The 23,149-nt window shown below is 36.2% G+C and overlaps 1 protein-coding gene across 1 annotated transcript in view; it reads right to left on the bottom strand.

Moving 5' to 3' along the window:
• The window catches only part of FZD3 (frizzled class receptor 3), a 71,490-nt gene that overhangs the window by 44,055 nt on the left and 4,286 nt on the right, over nucleotides 1-23,149 (bottom strand). Inside the window, exons 2-3 of the mRNA XM_003272921.4 lie at nucleotides 18,447-18,979; nucleotides 516-712 (exon numbers count right to left, since the gene is read on the bottom strand). Of these exons, the coding sequence (XP_003272969.1) occupies nucleotides 516-712; nucleotides 18,447-18,635 (386 nt within the window). The 5' untranslated portion in view covers nucleotides 18,636-18,979. The remainder of the gene's footprint in view (nucleotides 1-515; nucleotides 713-18,446; nucleotides 18,980-23,149) is intronic.

The following is a 23,149-nucleotide window of genomic DNA, read 5'->3' as shown; positions in this document are numbered from 1 at the left end:
TTCTAATAAATCCTCAGAACTTTAAGACATGCTTATAGTCTATATACTGGATGTAATTTGAAAAGTATTTGACATTTTCTGGATTTGGTATGTTAATACTTGACAGAAAAAAGAACTGATAGAACTATCCTACAAATTTATATTAAAATCATAAAGGTATTTAAGCCCCCGCAATGATGAGGTAATAAATGGTTTTCTTCTCCATATAATTTTTCACAAATAGCACTATTTTCATAATCAGAAAAAAATGTTTTAAAGGGGGAAAAAATCAACTGTCTTGATTATGTAATTCTTAAGTCTTTTAAAAACTTCACAGAAATGTTTTCTTTTTCATTTAGTGCTTCCAAATTTCTAAGAAAGTAAACAGTTCTGAGGCCATAAAATTGCCATTCGAAATTAATGACTAATATGTACACTTCAAAAAAAGTTTTTTAAAACAGATGGAAAAGAAGAGAAGTAATTTTAAACATATTGCAACATAAGAAATGATCCATGAAAATCTACGATTTTCGCACCTACTGCATTCCATATCTTCAGGCCAAGGAACACCAAACATCTCCATGAGCTTCGAACACTCACTGTAAGCCCGCTGACACAGCCTACGACAGGGAAGTGTGACACGTCCATATTCCATACAAATAGGAGCATAGAGTGCACAAAGAAAAGGCCGGAAATCTCGAGAACAATCCAGATTCACCATAGGGTGGAATGGCTAGGGAAAAGTTAAAATTGAATAATTAGTTAAAGAGTTGTATACAAGTTAAAGCTTTCTATAATAATGCAACATTCTCTTTTTCATTACAAGAAAATTCTGAGGGTTATTAAAATTTTCTGAAGGGGAGTTTTTGTTTTTTTAAATAAAACTGCCCTAGCCCTACCCTTGAAGATTCTGATTTAGTTAAATGTGAGGTGTATCCCAGAATCTATATGTATATTTTAGGTACTACAGGTGATATTAATGAAGAAGCAGGGTTGAGAACCACTGACGATATCCATTTTACAATGAATAAATCCACAAAAGACATGCACCAAATGTTCAAAAGTGTGACTAGATTGGTGATGGGATTACAAGAAATTTTAGTTTTCTTCCTTTAAGTACTTCTTTTTTTTATTTTTTTTTGAGATGGAGTCTTGCTCTGTCGCCCAGGCTGGAGTGCAGTGGCATGATCTCGGCTCACTGCAACCTCCGCCTCCCAAGTTCAAGCAATTCTCCTGCCTCAGCCTCCTGAGTAGCTGCGATTATAGGCATGCACCACCATGCCCAGATAATATTTGTATTTTCAGTAGAGACGGGGTTTCCCCATGTTGGCCAGGCTGCTCTCAAACTCCGGGCCTCAAGTGATCCGCCTGCCTCAGCCTCCCAAAGTGCTGGGATTACAGGTGTGAGCCACCACACCTGGCCTCCTTTAAGTACTTCAATTTCTAAATCTTCTTCAATTAACAACTGTCAACAGGAGAGAGAGGACAACAAGTAATAGGAGAAAAAATGGGAGAAGGAGAGGAAGGTAAGTAGTAATATAGTAGTAATTTAGGCATTGAGGATGGGGAAAGGTCTCTCACTTTGGGCTCAAATTTTCTTGATTTTTTTTTTTTTTCTTTAAAGACAGGGTCTCGCTCTGTCACCCAGGCTAGAGTGTAGTGACAGGATCTCGGCTCGCTGCAACCTCTGCCTCCTAGGCTCAAGCAATCCTCCCACCTCAGCCTCCTGAGTAGCTGGGACTACAGGCACGCACCACCACACAGGGTTAATTTTTGTATTTTTTGTAAAGACAGGGTCTCACCATATTGCCCAGGCTGGTCTCAAACTCTTGGGCTCAAGCGATCTGACCACTTCAGCCTTCCAAAGTGCTGGGATTACAGGCATGAGCCACCATGCCTTTTTCACATTTTAAACAGAGTTCTTTATACTGTGAAATCACATGATGTAAACAAAGCTAATGCTGTAAACTAGTATTAAGGAAAAAAAAATAGTAGCCCCAAACATAAAACCACAGTAAAATAATCATTTCAACCACAGGAATAGATAAAATATCCCAAGGATGTGCATCTGGGCTTTTGACTATGGAATTTTTTTGCATTTATTTATATAATAGTTTGAGTCATTGCTGATTTTAAAGTGGTTAGAGATATTCTTACCACCAGGCCTTTCAAATGTGGATGAATCAATTTGTTTCTGCACTGATGTATATTATTTTCCAGAGCCTCCTATACATAATATAATTAGAAAATCAAGAGTCACTTAAAGAAACGGATGTCAAAGAACTATAAAATGAATTAATAACTGATATATAACAATAAACTATGACTTTCACTTCTAAGAAAGAGTACTCTGTATTAGACCAATGTTTCCATCAAGAAAAACTTAAAAAGAGAAAATAGTTTTAAGTTATCTATTTAAAGCCGCTGGAGAACTGCTAAAGAACTTTAGAGGGAGTAAGAATTCAAAGAGCAGGAAAGCACAAACAGGTAGTCTGATACGTACAGCCACTTTTCAAAGGAGGTATTTGTTGAACTGGGTGTAAGACAAGAGGCTAGGAATCAAGGTTTGCCTAGGCTGTGCTGGAGAACCTGAGAAACCAGCAGAGCTACGGTGCTCTTGTGAGGCTATAGAGACAAAATGGGAAATGAAAGAAACAAGATCTAAGTGAGAAGAAGTGGGAAGGATTGAGCCTAACACAGAGCCAGTTTTCCCTATGTGTATCTGAAAATTCTAAAGCTACACAGGGAAGGAAGCTAAGAAGCTAAGCAGAAAGAGAACAGAGTAGAGATTCTGGCAGTCTTATCAGTCTAAAGAGACTTGAATTACAGTTCAACCTCTGCACAGCATCTCAACATACCAGACTTTCTGCTGAGAAGTCCTGAATGACTACATCCTAGTAGCAGAGACAAATCAGAGGGAGAGACCTACCAACATTGCAATGCAGCCTCTACTCAGCTCAGTTACTGACTGAATTAAAGTGATCTGCTGGCTGGACGCAATGGCTCATGGCTGTAATCTCAGCACTTTGAAAGGCCAAGGCAGGAGGATCACCTGAGCTCAGGAATTTGAGACCAGCCTGGGCAAAATAGCAAGACTATCTCTACTTAAAAAAAAAAAAAAAAAAAGCCAGGCATGGTGGCATATGCCTGTAGTCCCAACTACTTGGGAGGCAGAGGCAGGAGGATCACTTGAGCCCAGGAGTTCGAGGCTGCAGTAAGCTATGATCAAAGCTGCAGTGAGCTATGATCACATCACTACATTCAGCCTGGGAGACAGAGTGAGACCCTGTCTCTAAAATAAATAAGTAAATAAAAATAAAGTGCTAATTGCATTTATGTGCTAAGCAGAAAAGAGGATTAATCTTTTCTATAGCAACATAACATATCTGGAAACTCACTAATATTTTATAATGTCTAGCACTTAGTAAAAAATTACTGGGCATCCCAAGAGACAGGGTGATATAACTGAAAACCAAAAAATAAAAAATAAAAGAATGTGGTGATCCAGCTTTTAAACAGACAAGACTGTATATAACTATGACTAATATCTTCAATAAAAGATTAAAAATTCATCAGAAAATCAGTATTGTAAGAATCAAATTAAAATTCTATAACTGAAATATATAATCACCGAAATTAAGAACTTATTAGAAATATCAGAAGATAGGACTGGCAAAACACAAAACAAGGCAATAGAAAATATTCAAACAGAAAGAAGGTCACAGATCAAAAAATACAGAAAAGAGGGTAAGAAACATGTGAAACACACAAAAAAGATCTAACACATGTAAATGCAATCTCAAAAGGACAGATCAGTGAGAACGGGGCAGAGGCAATATATACAAGGATGATGGCTAAGGATTTTCCAAAACTGATTAAAGACAACCACTTACAGATTTGAGAAGTTCTGCAAACTGCAAGAAGGATAAATACAAGAAAACCTCAGCTAGGCATATCTTATTTAAACGGTTGAAAACCAAAGAAAAATATGTTAAGGGCAGTCAGTGGAAAAAAGACATATTACCTTCAAGGAAGCGACAGTAACTTTCAGAGTTGACTTCAGAAAACCAGGTAACAATGGAATGACTTATTTAAAAAGCTGAGTGAAAATAACTGCAAACCTATAATCTCCAGTAAAAATATTATTTACAAATGAAGGCAAATACACTTTTAGATAGACAAAAACAGAAAAATTAGCCATCAGCAAACTGCACTAAAAGAAACGCTTGAAAGTTCTTTAGACAGAAGGGAAATGATCTAAGATGAAAATTAAAAATGAATTAAGAGCAACAAAAGGGATGACTGTGGGAAAATATAAATGAATACTGTGTGCCAACAAAAATAATATCATCTTAAAATACATGTAAAATTAACATGCATTATAGTAAAGTGGAAAAGGTGGAGGGTCAGAAGAGCACTAATGGGGGCATGGTTGAAGTAATTATTTCTATTAGAATATTGTAAGTCAAAAGTGCATATCATAATTTTTAGGGTAAACAATAAAAGAATGCGCAACTAACAAAGTAACAGAGAGGGAAACAAACAATAAAAAGAAGGCAAGATAAGAGAGAACAAAATAATGCAAAATAGTTTGAACAAATTAAAATCAAATAGTAAGACTGTAGATATAAACCCAAGTAGATCAATGAAAAATTTAAAAACCACCAACAGAAAAGAAAATTATAAAAAATTATTCCATTTATAAGAACATCAAAAAGAATAAATACTTAGGAATAAATTTATCCAATGTCATGTAAGACAGAAAACTATAAAATATTATTGATGGAAACTGAAGACCTAAATAAACAGAAAGACATCCTGTGTTTGTTCATGGTTTGGAAGACAATGTTGTTCAAATGGCAATACTCCCAAAAGAGACCTACAGATTCAGCGTAATCCCTTCAAAAATCCCAACAGCCTTCTGTTGTTGCAGAAATGGAAAAGCTGGTCCTAAAATTCATATGGAATTACAAGAGACTCTGAATAGCCAGAACAATCTTGAAAAAGAACCAATTGGAGTACTCATATTTTCCAATTTCAAAACTTATCACAAAGCTATTATAGGAATCAAAAGTGTGTACTAGATAAGGATAGACATATAGCTTAATGGGATAGAATTAGGAGTCCAGAATTAAACCGTCACATGTATGGCCAATTCATTTTCAACAAAGATGCCAAGACTGTTCAATGGGAAAAAAGTCTCTTCAACAAAAGATACTGAACAAGAGAAAATCCACATGCAAAAGCATAACGTTAGACTCTTACGTTACCTTATATACAAAAATCAACTCAAAATTATCAAAGGCCTAAGTATAAAAGCATAATCTATGAAACTCATAGAAGAAAATATAGGGGCAAATCTCCATGACCTTGGATTTAGCAGTGGTTTCTTAGATATGAAACCAAAAGCACAAGTTGAAAAGAAAAAAATTGGCAACCTGGACTTCAACAAAAATAAAAGCTTTTGGGTACTGAAGGACACTATCAGGAGAGTGAACGGACAACCAACAGAATGGAAGAAAATATCTGATGTTCAAGCCGCTCTAAAATAATAATTGGTTTCAGCTGATGCCAGGGAAAGGCAGTCTCCCAACAGATAAGAAAAACCTGAAATTGGTGATCAGCAGCTTCCCGATAAGATCTCAGGAGCTGAGGGAGTGGGCTCAAACATGCTCACTAAGAGGCAAAACAGCAGCGTTTTACTGGTATATGACCTTCCTCTAGGAAGGCTAGACTGGTAAGGGAAGAATGCGTCAAGTGAGCATACATACAACTCCAGTAAACACACTGTACATGCAGCCCCTTCCCAAGTGCTAGCAGGCTACTGCGCATGCGGACAGCCCACCCCAAGGGAAGACTCAGGGGAGAAGACCCGGAAGTATGCCAACATATAAAACCATAAGTCAAATCAAACCGTGCACTTGATCTCTCAAGTCACCCCCTTGGCCTTCTTCCAAGTGTACTTTACTTCCTTTCGTTCCTGCCCTAAAGCTTTTTACTGAACTTTGTTTTTTTTTTTTTTTTGAGACGGAGTCTCGCTCTGTCGCCCAGGCTGGAGTGCAGTGGCGCAATCTGGGCTCACTGCAAGCTCCGCCTCCTGGGTTCCCGCCACTGCGCCCGGGTAATTTTTTGTATTTTTAGTAGAGACGGGGTTTCACCGTGGTCTCGATCTCCTGACCTCATGATCCGCCTGCCTTGGCCTCCCAAAGTGCTGGGATTACAGGCGTGAGCCACCGCGCCCGGCCAGAACTTTCACTCCTGCTCTAAAACTTGCCTCAGTCTCCCACTCTGCCTTATGTCCCTCAGTTGAATTCTTCTGAGGAGACAAGAACTGAGGTTGCTGCAGACCCATATGGATTCGCTGCCACTGGTAACATACTTTGGTGCTGTGTGACTTGGATACATTCCAATGCTAACAGAAGCACTGTTCAAAATGCCTTACACATATTATCTTATTTAACCTTCACAACAATCCTATAAGGTAAGCACTATTATTATGAACTCATTTTACTATACATGTGAAGAAAATGAGACATAGAAAACTAAGTAACTTATCCAAGATCACACAACTACAAAGATAGACCCAGGATTAAGGCAAATCTTGGCATTCTTATCCAGAGCCCTTGTATTTAACAAATTTGTTGTACTTAAATCTCTCTAAGCTTCAGTTTCCTCTTCTGTAAAATGGTCTTAATAACCCATAAGTAAAAAGATAAGGTTAGCATACAGAACACAATTAATAAATGATAGCTTGAAAGGGATTGGGGAATAGGTACAAGTTAATAGAGCTGTAGCAGGCCTACTTGGTGGGTATAAGGAGGAACCCTGCTAAATTCTCTGTTCTCAACTGCCAAGTGAGACAGTTTTTAAAACGGGAATGAAGTTTTTAAAAAGCAAAACAAAACACAGATGAATCTCAAAATCATTATGCTGAGTGAAAGAAACCAGACATAAAGAAGTAGATAAGGCATGATTCTATTTATACAAAACTCTAGAAAATGGAAACTAATCCATAATGAAAGAAAGCAGATCAGTGTTGCTTGGAGCAGGCAGTAGAGAGCGGGGTGACTACAAAGCAGCACAAGAAAGCTTTTGAGGTGATGGAAATGCTCTGTATCTTGACTGTGGTGATGGTTTCACAGGATCAGTCAAAACTCATCAAACTGAATGCTTTACATTAGGGCAATTTACTGTACTCACATTATATCTCAATAAAGCTGTCACATAAAAACAAATACTAATATTTTTCAAATAAGCAAATTGCCCTGATTTTAACCTTAACAATTTTTGACCTCAGCAAAATGAAAATTAAATGAGGTAGCCTGAACACTAAAAATCTGAGAACAAATGTATAACATGAGAAATACTATGAAAGCTCTATGAAGTATAGAAAAGGAACTTTAGCTAACTGAATTATAAAGATTCTTATTGAGTACTTCCCTAAACCATAATACTTCTGTTCACTAAATCAAGATCAGGGTATAGGAAGTTTACAACTGGAAAGTAACTTTCTAAAATTAAATTTCTGGTTTCTACAACAAAGGTGCACTACAGGGAACCTTCCATTCTTTGTTCAAATTCAAATCAACCAAGCCTTTGTGCTACCATTCTCTTTCTTCTTTCAAATTTCCATTCCTGTTACCATAGGAACCTGCTAGCTGACAAGCCTTCAAGCATAGCAACAGCCCAAGCTTAGCAAGGATGTGCAGGGGGACCCAGTCAAAGGCCAAAATTTGACTCATGAGAATCAGAATTCCAACCTTTGTCACTCTACAAAGGGTCTGGTAACCATAGAAACTGTACCCTATGGGGTTTGGGAGTATTATGACTAAATTCACTAAATATAAAACCAAATGTGGAATGGTCTTGAAAATTTAAAAATGGCTATTTCAGATCCCTTAGAATGAGAAATTATTCAAAAACAACTTTTTAGAATAACTGTGACTAAAAATGACACCTTTTAAAAATCCCCTTTCTGTAACAATAAAATGCCTAATGAGAAAAGGTCCAAACTTTAAGAATTATTTTGTATTTAAAAAAAAAAAAAAACTCTAGGTTTGTAAAAACGCCTTTAATCCTACCATAGATTTATTTTCCTGTTCAAATCTTAATTTTTAAAAATGTTCTGTGATAGCATATTAAATACCTTCCAATACTTTTTCAGTGAGTTTTTTACAGAAATTTCTCATTAGCACAGAATAATATGTACTTTCATAAGTCAAAGTAGAGTTCCCAGAGAGGTCCATAAATCTGACTTTCCTACAGGAAGTAAACTTTTAATATTTCCAATATCATGGACAGTTCTGAATTAAGTCTCAAAAGGTAAAGCTTTACAAACCAAATTCCAATGCATTTAATAATTTAAGACAAGTAAATCACTTTATAGTAATTTGTCACACAAGAAAAGCAATTAAAAATTTCAGAAGCTGCTATTTTTTTGTCCTAAAGTCTGAAATGACTAAATGCAATTATCTACTACTTGTATTTAGAAGTTTAATTCCTGGCTAGTTTCTCCTCAAACCAGGCTTCTTAGGCCATTTGCTAGATGTTTGTTTAGGGAAAACCACCTTATTAATATTAATCTCAACAAAAAATAATAAAGAAAGTAAATGTTTGATAATACGTGTATTCTAAAGATTAACACCATGAATTCTACAAATGTGATAAAAGAAGTTTCATTTTCTAAAAAGCCTACCCATAAAATGTTAATAATTATTGTTATATGGGGGTACATTATACTATTCTCTTAAAATAAAAACCATAGTAAAAAAATCTGTCTTTCAAGGTTCATTTAAATACCATCTGCAATTTGAAGGCTTCCATGACTCCTTCCACATATAACCATTCTCTTTGAATACCCTTAGCACTTTGCTTTTTTGCGGTATTTACCAAGTTCTTTCCCATATTGTACTTATCCAATCAAAATATATTTGATAAATACTAAATCTCAGACCCTGCACCAGGAGCTGAGCAAAAAAGGACAGTTGAAATTTTTAAAAAATAAAATTTCTTTACTAGTTTTACTATTTTAAAAGCATAATGTGTTCCTTACAGAAAAACCAGAAAATGCACATGTATCCTAGAACTTGAAGTATAATAAAAAAAAAAAATTGAAGAACAGAAAACACAAGCTACTAATTCAGGAACAACCAATGTTGGTCCTGGTGAAAATCCCACTAGATCACTCACTCTGAATGAACATGCATATATGTTTTTCAACCAAACTAGGATGATACCATACTAATGTTTTGCTATCTACCTTACTTTATTTTTTCAACCTAACAATGGATCAAGTACCACAGAATTTTGATAAGCAAAGACGGAGAATATGCATGCAGAAGAAACAGGAAAGGCCTAGAGATGAGAAAGTTGTGTTGCTTTCTTTGCTTAATTACACCACTTATAAGTACAAACACATAATGTTGAAGGATTCAAGTCACTTTGACACCCTGCCCCCCACCCCAGAAAAAAAAGAAAAGGAAAAAAAGAAAAGTAAAATACTAGTATTCAAAAGTAAGTGGTAACCTTGGTACTGGAATTACCATCACCATCCCCACCAACCACAGAACTATTTATAACACTAGGAGATTAAGAGCTCAGGTATAGCACTAAAACCATAATCAATTACTACTGCCACCTCTAAGGGATTTAGGGTTTATAAAGTTCATGAATTAATTCAAACATGTATTTAGCAGTTACTATGTGTGAGGTTCTGTGTCAGGTACTAGGCATACAAAGATGAATAAAGACAAGCTCTACTTTCAAGGGGTTAAATTCTAGTAGAAGAAATAAAAACGTAAACAATTCCAACGTAATAATATACACACGAAAATAGAGGTACATATAAAACACACTGGTGAGTATGGAGAACAGAGTCACTAACTTCTAGGTATCCCAGGTTTCACAAGGAAATAACATCCACACCAGGCCTTGAAAATTAAGATATTACCAAAAGGGATACTACAAGAGCCTTCCAGGCAGAGATGGCATTTACAGACTTGATAGACTTAAGGAATGCTAAATAAGTAGAAGCCAATTTGTGAATGTCTGTTATGCTTTGGATTTGATCCTCTAGGCAAGGATTGGTATTGATATTTTATTTTTTATTTTTGTGAGATGGAGTCTCACTCCATTACCCAGACTGGATGGAGTACAGTGGCGCAATCTCGGCTCACTGCAACCTCCGCCTCCTAGGTTCAAGCGATTCTCCTGCCTCAGCCTATCGAGTAACTGGGACTACAGGCGCGCGACACCACGCCTGGCTTTTTTTTTTTCTGCTCTGTCACTAGGCTGGAATGCAGTGGCGGGATCTCGGGCTCCTCCCGGGCTCAAGCTATTCTCCTGCCTCTGCCTCCCAAGTATCTGGGATACAGGCACGTGCCACCACGCCCAGCTAATTTTTGTATTTTTAGTGGAGACGGGGTTTCACCATGTCGGCCAGGCTGGTCTTGATCTCTTGACCTCGTGATCCGCCTGCCTCGGCCTCCCAAAGTGCTGGGATTACAGGCGTAGATCCACTGTGCCCAGACAATTTTTGTATTTTTAGTAGAGACGGGGTTTTCCCATGTTGGTCAGGCTGGTCTCAAACTCCTGACCTCAGGTGAGCCGCCCACCTCAGACTCCCAAAGTGTTGGGATTACAGGCATGAGCCACCACATCTTGCCGGCAATGTTATTTAATTAATTTATTTATTTTTGAGACAGAGTCTCGCTCAGTCGCCCAGGCTGGAGTGCAGTGGCATGTTCTCAGCTCACTGCAACCTCTGCCTCCCGGGTTCAAGCAATTCTCCTGTCTCAGCCTCCCAAGTAGCTGGGACTACAGGTGCCCACCACCACGCCCGGCTAATTTTTGTATTTTTAGTAGAGATGGGGTTTCACCATATTGGTCAGGCTGGTCTCCAACTCCTGACCTCTGGTGATCTGCCCGCCTCGGCCTCCCAAAGTGCTCAGATTCCAGGCCTGAGCCACCGCGCCTGGCCCACTGTTATTTTAAAAAGCAATTTTCACATATCCCATTTGATCCTTATAACCAATTCTATTCTAACAATGGCACATGGATATTATATTGTTACTGTCCACAGTTGGTAAGTAGCAAAACTTGGGCTTGAACTGCTTTGTCTCTGAATTTCATACTCTTGCCGGTATTAAGAACCCTCATGTATCAATAATTATGAAGGTGTTTCTGTCTCTGTAAAGTAGGTGATGAAAATCATTGAGATACCATTTCCCACCTATCATACTGGTTTAAAACAAACAAACTTGACAACATATTATTTTGGTGAAGCTGTGAAGAAACAGATACTCTCACACATTATTAGTGGGAATGCAAAATAGTACAACCCCTATAGAGAGGTCTGGCAATATCAAGGAAAGTAACACATACATTTATACTTCTAGGAATCTATCCCAAAAATACACTAGTCAAAATGTGAAAACACACTTGCAACATTATAACAGTAAAAGACCAGAAACACATCTGTTTCCTGTGTCCATCAACAGGGATTGAATGAATAATACTGTATATCCAACCCAATGGAGTAAAATTTAGCTATAAAAAAATAAGGATCATGTCATCATACTCATGAAGACAGCTATTATTTAAAAAAAAAAAAGAAAATACCTAGTGTTAGCCAAGACGTGGAGAAATTGGAATCTTGTGTATTACTGGTAGAAATGTAAAATGGTGCCACCACATGGAAAACACTTTGACAGTTCCTCAAAAAATTAAACATGGAATTAACATATCACCCAGCAATTCCACTTCTGACTACAAACCCCAAATAATTTAAAGCAGGAACTCAGATTGTAGATTTATGTTCATAGCAACACTATTCATAATACTCCAATGGTAGAAACAACCCAAGTGTCCACTGATGGATAAATGGATAAGCCAAACGTGTTATATACCTACAATGGAATACTATTCAGCCTTAAAAAAAGAAGAGAATTCCAACACATGATACATTGATGAACCTTGAGGACGTTAGGCTAAATGAAATAAGCCAGTTGCAAAAGGGCAAATACTGTGTGATTCCTCTTATACGAAATACCTAGAGTGGTCAACTTCAGAGGCAAAGAAAGTAAAATGGTACTTGCCAGGGACTAGGGAGAAGAAAAAATGGGGACTGATTTGTTATTTAATGAGTGCAGATTTTCAATTCTGGAAGAAGAGAAAACTCTAGAGATGGAATTGTAATTATGTTACATAACTGTATTATGTATATCTTACCATAATTTTTAAAAATCTGAAAATGAGGAATATCTATAAATGCTACTATGAAATATCCAAAATAAGTGGGAAAAAAAACCAATGTAGGGAAAACAAACATTATAACTGTATCAAAAAAAGTGAAAGAATATAGATATATATTAAATATTTTATATAAGTGTTATATTTAAGGTTTTTAAATGGAAAGATAAAAACTTTTAAAAAATGGCTACCTTTAGGTGGAAGGAAAAAATAAGATAGAGGTGACAGAGGGATAGAAACTAGACTTCTCTGAAAGTACCTTGAAGTATAATTATAAAATAAATTTAAATGAAAAAAATTAAAAAGTCATTCCTCAAAATCAAAATAAAAAGTATGAACCTAACTGTGTATTGTGTTTAACCACATGAAGAAAAAATATTTCAGTGACTTAAAACACAATAATTTGATTGTACATCCTTGTTGATATACATCCCTAAAGGACAAAAAGAAGTATAAAGAAATCTTTGTCCCTAAAGGACAAAAAGAAATATAAAGAAATCTTAAACTGCTTGCTGTAATCACTGTTAGTAAAAATATTGCTAATGTTATTCTGAAACTATATAATGTATGTGTATAATAAACTTGAGGATAAGAAAATAGAGAAACAAAAATGAATTTAAAGATGCTAAATAAAATCCATGGCCAGGCATGGTGGTTCACATCTATAATTCCAGCACTTTGGGAGGCCAAGGCAGGTGGATCGCTTGAGAACAAAAGTTTGAGACTGGACTTGGCAACGTGGTGAAACCCTGTCTCTACAAACAAACAAACAAACAAACAAATAACACAAAAATTAGCCAGGCATGGTGGCATGCACCTGTAGTCCCAGCTACTCAGGAGGCTAAGGTAGGAGGATTAATTGAGCCCGGGAGATTAGGACTGCAGTGAGCCGTGATTGTGCCACTACACTCCAGCCTGGGTGACAGAGCAAGGCCCTATCTCAAAAACAAAACAACACCCTGAAATATTACTTGAATTGCAAGTATCAGTATAAACTCATGATGGACTTTCTCTTAAAAAAAAAAAAAAAAGTATTCCCTAGCTGTGTTCATGAAAAGGCCTAAAAATGACTTAGTATCAATAGGCTTAGCACCCAGATAGTGATCTCTTAAGCATCATTTCCAAATAAAAGGAACCAGTGCTTCCTAGAGAAATTGATGATTCAGGGTTTGATGTGGAATTTTATGAAGCGAGCTTGAATCACACCAGAAAGAAAACTATTAAACACCACTAGGGTGGTTTCAAAAACACTAAAGAGGGCCAGGCGCAGTGGCTTATGCCTGTAATCCCAGTGCTTTGGGAAGCCAAGGCAAGAGGATAGCTTGAGGCCAAGAGTTCAAGACCAGCCTGGGCAACATAGTAAGACCTTGCCTCTACAAAAAAAAAAAAAGTTCTTTAAAATTAACCAGGCATGATGGCATGTACTGTAGTCCCTACTCTGGAGGCTGAGGTAGGGGGATTGTTTGAGCTTAGGAGCTTGAGTCTACAGTGAGCTGTGATTGCTCCACTGCACTCCAGCTTGGGTGACAGAGCAAGACCTTGTCTCAAAAACAAAACACTCAGGAGCCACCATGTAGAGGCTCCCACTACCAAAGATGGAATATTTTGAGCCTCAATAATCACTGTGATAGATTTAAAACATCAAATATGTTAAAAACAAACAAACAAAAAAAAAACCCTCACTGGTCACCTTTGATGGATGCTTGGGAATCAACTAATTATTCTAAAAACTAATAAAGGGGGAACATGCAAGCACTTATCCTATCTTTCTTATATAAACTGTACATGAAAGTAATCCAATAGTCAATGAGAAGTTTCCAAATATTCCAGCTAAGAAATGAAGAAAAGGTGACAGAATTAGAATATCACCATTTTGCAAACCCCTAACAAAACTATTGGTCTAGGAAATCATCAGTGGCTGCTAACACTTATAAAAAGAGGAACAACTTAACATTATGTGCTCCTGGCAGGAGTATGTTAGCTACCTAGGAAGTATTCCTTCCAAAACAACAATAAAAAACCAAACTGGTGTCTAATCAAGCCTCTACAGTGCCTGTTTACAAAAATAAATGAGACAGAGACATGGTAAACAACACCACAGGGATGCAATCAGCAAAATAAAGACTATGGGAAACTCTATAAGATCAATATATTACAAGAAAAAAGGGGAACAGGAAAGGAAAACCTATAAATTAAAACAGACTTAAGAGGCATATCAATTGGATGCAATGTATGAACCCTGATTAGAAAAAGCCAGTATGAAAAAAAATTGTGAAATATGCAAGAGTAATTTGAACATTAATTTGATACTTGACACTGATAAAGGAATAAAGGTATTGTGTTCATATATTTTGAAAGAGACCTTACTTTTCAGAGGTACATAACAAAATATTTATGGATGAAATTTTGATATTTGGGATTTGCTTCAAGGTGACCCAGAAGGGCGTGCAGTGATAATGAAATGAGACTAGCTACGAGTTGGTAATGTTTAAGGCTGGATGCTGGATACATGGCATTTCATTATATTATTCTATTTGTATATAATGAAATTTCCATAATAAAGTTTTTTAGTAAAAAGCTCAAATTTGAGTTTGGATAACTGGGAGACTGGTTGAAACATACTTTGTTCTTAATGAACCATAAAAGATACAGGATGTTCAGGCTTTTAGGCTCTGTGTTCCTACTAGGATTATTTCACTGCCAGCTTCCCATGCTCCCATTGTAAGAAAACCTTAAATCATAAAAAAATCTTTAATGAGAATGACAAAGGAAAACAGGAAATGGAGGCAAACACAAAACCATCCCAGGAGTTTTTCCTCTGATTATCCTATAGAGAGGCCTACTTTCCTCTATATACGGGGTAGGGAGGGGCAAGCAATCAACCTCCCAAAGAGATTAAAGATTGCTCGTTCCACACACTAACTGAAATGAAAAAACAGGGTGACAGGCAACAAAGAATAATGCTCTGTATTCACACAGCACTTTAACTTTTCAAAATTCTTTAACATAAATGCCACTTATCTCACTTGATCTTAACAATAACCCTACAAAATGGCAGGAGAAAAAATTTACTTCCTATTAGAAATCAACACAAAGAGGTCTCAAACCTAGTTAGTGACAGAATACAAGTCTCCTATCCCTATTCTATTGCTTCTTCCACTAATCTGTTCCCGTCGTAGCCAATTTGGTTCAATTATTCAGTATGAGGAAAAGCCTGCCCAGATATCTTTTATTACCACTAGAGTCGTAAATACCCAATAATAGGTGGCTCAGTAAAGATTGCTACTGACATTTGTTGATTATTGCTCCATGCTGAACAGTTCCCAAAAATTTACTTAGCAATTTCGACATCTCAAAATGGTTTGGAAGGCTCAGAAGTGAGAATTCTTTTCCTATCAAAAGCTACTCATACACAGGGGGAAAAGAGAACATCAAGTTAACAACTTAGAAAAATGGAGCATGTGTGTTTGTATATTGATGTGCATGTTTTGGAAGGCAGAGATAAAGAAATAAACATATTAGCAAGAACCTTCTTTTCTAACTTAATGGATTGACACTTACGCATTTAAACATGTCCCAATCTCAATAAAAGTGCAGAGTATGAACCCTGTAGACACAATGTAAGAACATCCAACTTGTTGATTGTGAATAAAATTTAAAATAACCCAGATTCCGCTCTTTCTCCTATTTGTGGCTAATCTAGCTTACTGCCCACATACCATTGTGTTCCAGGCACTCATTTTAACTCACAAAACAGTAAAGGAATGGACTCCAGTCAGGCACGGTGGCTCACGCCTATAATCCAGCACTTTGGGAGGCCCAAGTGGGTGGATCGCTTCAGCCCAGGAGTTCGAGACCAGCCTGGGCAACATGGCAAAACCTTGTCTCTAAAAAAATACAAAAAAATTAGCCAGGGGTGGTGGCACACACCTGTAGTCCCAGCTACTTGGGAGGCTGAGGCAGGAGGATCACTTGAGCCTGGGAGGTTGAGGCTGTGGTGAGCCAAGATTGCACCACAGCACTCCAGTGTGGGCCACAAAGTGAGACCATGTCTCAAAAAAAAACATAAAAAAAGAAAAAAGGAATGGACTCTAGGCAGGCTTAAAGCCTGGGGCCTGCTGAAAGATGCTACACCTAGGAAACTGTCTTTGAATTCATCCAGTCTCACAGCAAACACTCAAGAATGTGCTGGGTTTGCTCCAATTACTTGTGCCTGCTAAGCTGGTTCCTGGATCAGTAGAGGGATGGAGGTGGAGAGAGTCATCAGCAGCACTGAGCAGGCTGTGTTGTCTGCTGAGTTTCCACGTCATGTGCTATTAAAGAAACGTTACACTCTCAAACTGTGTTTGATTATTCTTTCTGTCAGTGGCATCACTGTCCTGATATGACAAACATGCAATATGCAACTATTCCCAACATTACTTCAAGTCATTAGAGCCTTCTCTCAGAAACTATTACTCACTTAGGTGCTCTCCCTAGAATGTCTGAAATTCAAACAGAGACAACCCCATTGTCACTGAACTACCTAGACTATTTGTGTATATTTGAGAAGTCAGAGAGAGCCTATCATGCTATCACTATGAATGAATGCCCCACGAACCTACAATGAGGGATGCAAATTCACTGGAGCAAATACATGGTGTTTCTAGTACTTCCTTTTAGATGATTTAGAAATGGAATCTGGAATAGAATTAATATTTGCAAATCTCCTATTGTGTATGATGCATTGTGCTAGCTACTTCATAAATCTCTTATTTAATCCTAACAGCCCTTCAAGGTATATCATTATACTGCCTTTTCACAAATGAAGAAAACAAAGATCAGGAGTGTTAAGTAACTTGTCCAATGTCTTAAACCTACTACATGGCAGAGCCAAAAGTTGAACCCAAGTCAGGACAAACATCTGTATGACCTGCTTCTTATTAACCTATTTGCTTCCCAAAGGAGTTATGATTTAAAATGATATCAGAAATAAAAGTGTTTCTAATTCAATTTTCTGTGAGAAATCAATAGCTTTAATACATAGCAAAGACTACCATCCCTGGAACCAACTTACTGTATTAAACCAATACCCATTTTTGTATATCCTAATCTGATAGCCTATACCAAATCTCTCTCTTCAACCACTTAGACCTCGTGTACTCAGAGGAAAAGCAAAAAATGTTTTGTTCAACCTCTACAGCATTTTCAAATATCTGGAATATATAAGATGCCCTCCTTATTTCAAAATCTATGAATAATAATCTTACAAATTTTCTCAGGCTTAGGTTAGTCTCCTTCAAAATGACGAACTTTTTGATTTTATTATAAAATGAAGAATTCCAAAACATGTAGGCTTCCATTTGCTGAAAGCACTATGGAAATAGGCTGACGACTAACGTATCAAACATTCCCTCTAAATTATATTATGTAGCCATGGTAATATGAGAATATGAATTAATGGTAAAAGCTATCACTTATAGAGTACTTACTATGTGCCAAGTACTATACATGGATTTTCACCTTGTACCTTACAGAAGTCTCTAAGTTACAAGCAAAGAAACTGTGGTGAGAAAGTCCATATAACATGGCCAAAGTATACAGCTAGAAAGTGGTAGAGGTAGAATTCGAACCCAGGTTTGTCTACCTCAAAGCCTATGGTCATTACCACCACTGCTTAACTGCCTCCTAGTTCTTATCTGGTATATATATCCCTGTCCTCAATTCTAAAACCATTATAGACATATATACCCTTATTTAAACCTATTATTAACTATATCAATTAATGTGTCCATAGTTTCTAAATTTGAAAGTTTCTAAACTAAAATAATTAAGAAATGTCTGAAGAATTACCATTAAAAAATTCAAATAAGGCAGCAAACTTTGATAAAATTCTGAGAGATCAAGAACAGATAATTCGCATTGGCAAAAACTTTTTCACTGCTTGGGAGTTATTCTTAAATTTTAAACTTCTGAGTGGCTATTATCTCCCATGTTCTGGTGTTTCACATTTCTTTATAAAATATAATGTCTAAAATATAAGAGTAACATTCACCAAATGTGAATCCTTCAATCTATTAGAGTCTGAAGCAAAATATATACATTTTTAAATTTATAAGATATAATTTAAAATAGCATATTATTTTCCTGTTGTTTATCAAACACATTCATTAGACTGGCTGATGGGACAACACAAGAGTCATTTACTAAGATACGTCAAAGAATAGATCAAGTCTTACCTCCATTGCTAAAGCTGCTGTCTGTTGGTCATAATGATTTAGAAGATTAGGCATGAAGGTAGTATTATAAGGCAAATCTTGGCACATCCTCAAGGTAATAGGTTCACAAGAAAACAAACTGTGCCCACCTATATGCCCCATGAACACAGTCAAGGGCCAAAAAGAGAAGACAATCCAAGTCACAGCCATCCTTCTTGGGTCTGAATGAGATTCGGATGATCAGGCCTACTCAATATGTATTTTAGATATTTATACACCTGCAGGTCTCAGCTCGAAGGTACTTCTTCTATATCTTACTGTTAAGTTCTTCAAACAGTTAAATACTCTTCGTACCGTCAGAGGTTTGTTAGCTTGGTCTCACAAAAGGCGTTTGTTTTTGGTTTCACAATATGGGAAAATGACATCATCTTGTCTCTTCTTTTCATTTTATTACATGGGGCACATTTGGCCAACATCTCAAGTTGATCAACCACATTCCCAAACCACAGATTCCATCTTAGGAGAAGAGCTATTTCTTCCTTCGACTGAAATATCTGAAAAGTATTATTTTAAAAAATGGGAGAAATTAGTCATTTCCTCTCAAAGTATTATGGACTTGACATTAAAAATCTTTGATGAGAGATATTATACTGACCTAATAGTTAACAATATATGGGTTCTTTATAAAGACATAATTTTTCTACTTTATCATTTATGCTATAGCTACACTAAAATGATCCTTAAACAGCATTTAAATGCAAATTTAATTTCATCCCTCAGTTGCTTATATAACACATGGTTCAACTTCTCATCTATAATGGCAGTTTTTCATCTGTCACAATATATAATTGATTCATTTTGAAAAATTCTTATGCTATTGTCCTAAATTTTATTTAAATAATAAATATTATGCTTATAACCTAAATTATTGAACTTAAAATTGTATGTGTTTTAATCTTTAATAGTATATTTTTGTATTAACTGACATAGCAGAAGACATCTGTGAAAGTGGTCTGAAAAGTAAGTCAAAAGATACAGATTCAAGCCTCTTGCTAGCTGTGTGAATATAAACATACCACTTAACTTCTATGCACCTAGAATTTTTCTTCTTGAAAATGATTCCAACACCACCTCGCTCACAGGGACGATATGAGTGAATCATAAGATAATGTATGCAAGAGTACTTTATAAATGGTAAAGCAGTATTAAACATTAGACATTTTAATCACTGAGTTTATACAAATGCTACCTCTATCAACCAATACTGAACTGACATATAGAAGGTTCTAAAATACTAGGAAATTTTCACAATATTACATTATTTTTTAGACAGTAAAAAAATTTAATAACACAGATGCAGCACTAAGAAATATTTCATCAACGAATGGTCATTACACACAGCCATGCTGCACAGAGAATAGAAATCATCCCTAAAAAGTCACAGCAAAAATAAGAATAATTCCCAGTTATTGTTTCCACGGCGCTTTAGAATTTCTGACTTCTATGTACTTTTCCAGGGGCAAAAATATGTGTGATTCTCAATTTCAGCTGAGAGGGTGTAGGTGGAGTGGAAGGCAGGTCTGGTATGAGAAAAGCATATTCTAAGCTATCACATTTTGATTTGGTTTAGTAACGATGTTAACTTTGCTTTTATTTCAATTTGTTTCATATGCATTGGATAGTCTTATGTTTGTTGTGGACAGCCTAGGTTGGAAAAAGATGAGAAATTCAGGTTCAGAAATTCTCAAAGACCCAGATTAATAGGACAACTCAAATACTAGCACCTATGATAACTTAGATTGTGGGACGTGGAACTGCTTTGGCTTAAGTGGGGAAAGAAACTGTCCTTTGTGCATTAAATATCAATGATTGGGAACTCCATGTCCCAAGTTTCAGTTACTAGGCAGAAAACTATTTGGAGAAAGTAAAACAGTGGCTGAATCTTCCCAATTTCTCCCTCTAGTAGATGGTCTTGACTAACGGAAGGGAAAAGAAAAGTCTATGTTCCCTAGAATTAGGAAACTAAGGTAAAGCAAACCCTGCTCAAAAAGCCCTAAAGCTCCTCATGTTCTACATCAGAAATTTCTGAAACGGATTCTTGGCCTGCCATATTTTTTTTCTCCCCACAAATGTTGAGATCTGCCTATAGCAAACTGATACTGGGCCAGGTGCAGTGGCTCACGCTTGTAATCCCAGCACTTTGGGAGGCGAAGGCAGGCGGATCACGAGGTCAGGAGTTCAAGACCAGCCTGGCCAACATAGTGAAACCCCGTCTCTACTAAAATACAAAAAATTAGCCAGGCGTGGTGGCAGGCACCTGTAGTCCCAGCTACTCGGGAGGCTGAGGCAGGAGAATTGCTTGAACCTGGGAGGCAGAGGTTGCAGTGAGCTGAGATCGCGCCACTGCACTCCAGGCCTGGGCAACAAGAGCGAAACTCCCTCAGATAAAAAAAGAAAACTGGTATTAACCATAGTTAAAAACATATTTATCTTAATTACCATGCAGCACAGTAACAATTATGCATATCATTAAATATTTCAAGTAACTGTTGAAAGTTTTATTTGATTGTAGTATTAAAACATCCATGTAAGTTCAGTCTTTGTAGTTTATTGCTTATGCAGCATATTCATCTGCTTGCAACTAAAAAAAATTAAAGGGAACATTACTCCCTGTTGAATATGCACATAGTAACACCAAGAATTTCAAAAATTTCATTTAAACTAATCTATTTTTCAAGCAGGTAGGGGTTTCAAATCAATGGTTCAAAGAAGACTACCACATAAAACCTGAGGAAGAAACTGAGCAATATCTCACTGAGCTTTTAAAACTAGCTGAAATGTCCCTCTACACTTCCGCCTACTCCATCTATTTTACCTGGTTTCCTCTTGATTATTCCTTTTGCCTTACTTGCAAGTAAAGCATCCTACCTTCTTATAAAAGTGCTTCCTTATGTACTATGACATTCAAATTACCATGTACCAAGATGCTTTTGTAAAATCTACTGTTAAGCTGTGAAAGGACAATAATCTTGATATAGCAAGACTTTAGTTTATGATTATTAAAAGAAGGGAAAAAAACAGCAGTGGAATTCAGTGAGACAAGAAGAAAACAGGCAAAGTATAGGTGTTAAAGAATTTTCATTTCACCCAAAACAGCAGTTCTCTAATCTTAAAGTGTAGCAGATTCATGGATTCCCCCAGAAATCTGAATCCTGCAGAATGATGTGCATTCTAATGATTACCTCAGGTTACAAGTGCTCCATAAGTCAGGTCTTGAGAAATGCTATCCTAGAACAGAATAATTAAATATAATAAAAGTATTGTTTATGTAATTATATACATTAAATGAATTTTAAAAATAAAAGCAGATAGGGGATAACATTTTAATAGAAAAATAAGCAAAGGACATACATTTACAAAAGAAATACAAATAGCCAAGAAATACATGAAAAGATATTCAACTTCACTAATAATAAAAAATGCAAATATGAGATAAGATTTTTTGCCAATCAGATGGGAAAAAACAATAATGATACAACACAGTAGAGGGTGGGAGTATAGGGTAAAGAACACCTTCAACATTTTCAAATGCTATTAGTAAACTAGTTGGCACTTAAAAAAAAAAAAGTGGCTACTTATATCAAAAGCCCTTAAAATGTACACAGTTTCATCCAGCAAATCTATCTTATAATTTATTCTAAGTAAACACATAAGTACACATGATGCACAACCAAAATATTAGTGTAACACTGATTATAACAAAAAAAAACCTAAAAGTTGGAAACAACCGAAAAGTCTACCAATAAGAAATTGGTTAAATAAATTATGGTATAACCACATGATGGAATATTATATAGTTACTAAAAATGATGAGCATAAACCTGTATTTGTGGATATAGTAAGATAGTAATAATAAATAAAAAATAAAATTTAAAGGCAGTTTACAAAACAGTGTATGTATCTCTCATTTTGTCAGAAAAAATATATGTACATGTAATATAGTAAAATACTTCGATTGTTTAAAAATAAAATATTAAATGCTTTATGGAATTTTATGAAAGAACCTATAGTACATTATTTTGTGTATGAAGTAATTAACTCTGCTAAATCTGTAAATATGTGCTGACTAGCTGACAAGAAAAAATACTAGTGAAATGACTGGTTTATTGACTACTAATTAAGCAACAAGCCAAGGAATACACTACTGCTCTACTGTACCTAGTAAGAAAAGCAAATCAGTGATGACCAATTTAGTAAGAGTCAAAATCTGATTTTCAATACTAAAAAAATCAGATAACCAATCAACTGAATCAAATGGTATGCAAAATTTAAAAACTTCTAATAAACATTCCTGGCTGGACACAGTGGCTCACGCCTGTAATCCAAGCATTTTGGGAGATGAAGGCAGGCAGATCATTTGAGGCCAGGAGTTTGAGACCAGCCTGGCCAACATGGCAAAAACCTGTCTTTACTAAAAATACAAAAATTAGCTGGCATGCACCTGTAGGCCCAGCTATTCAGGAGGGGCTTGAGAATTGCTTCAACATGGGAGGTGGAGGTTGCAGTGAGCACAGACTCTGTACTACTGCATCCAGTCTGGGTGACAGAGTGAGACTGTCTCAAAAAAATTAAATAAAATAAAAAAATAAAAACTTTTGATAAACATCCCAAATAATATGTCTTCAGTAACATAATGAATTATCTGCTTCTAATCACAATTATGT

This window comes from Nomascus leucogenys, chromosome 8 (genome assembly GCF_006542625.1).
Source record: "Nomascus leucogenys isolate Asia chromosome 8, Asia_NLE_v1, whole genome shotgun sequence".
In the NCBI taxonomy this organism is placed as follows: Eukaryota; Metazoa; Chordata; class Mammalia; order Primates; family Hylobatidae; genus Nomascus; species Nomascus leucogenys.
This window is presented reverse-complemented; position numbering and strand designations above follow the sequence as displayed.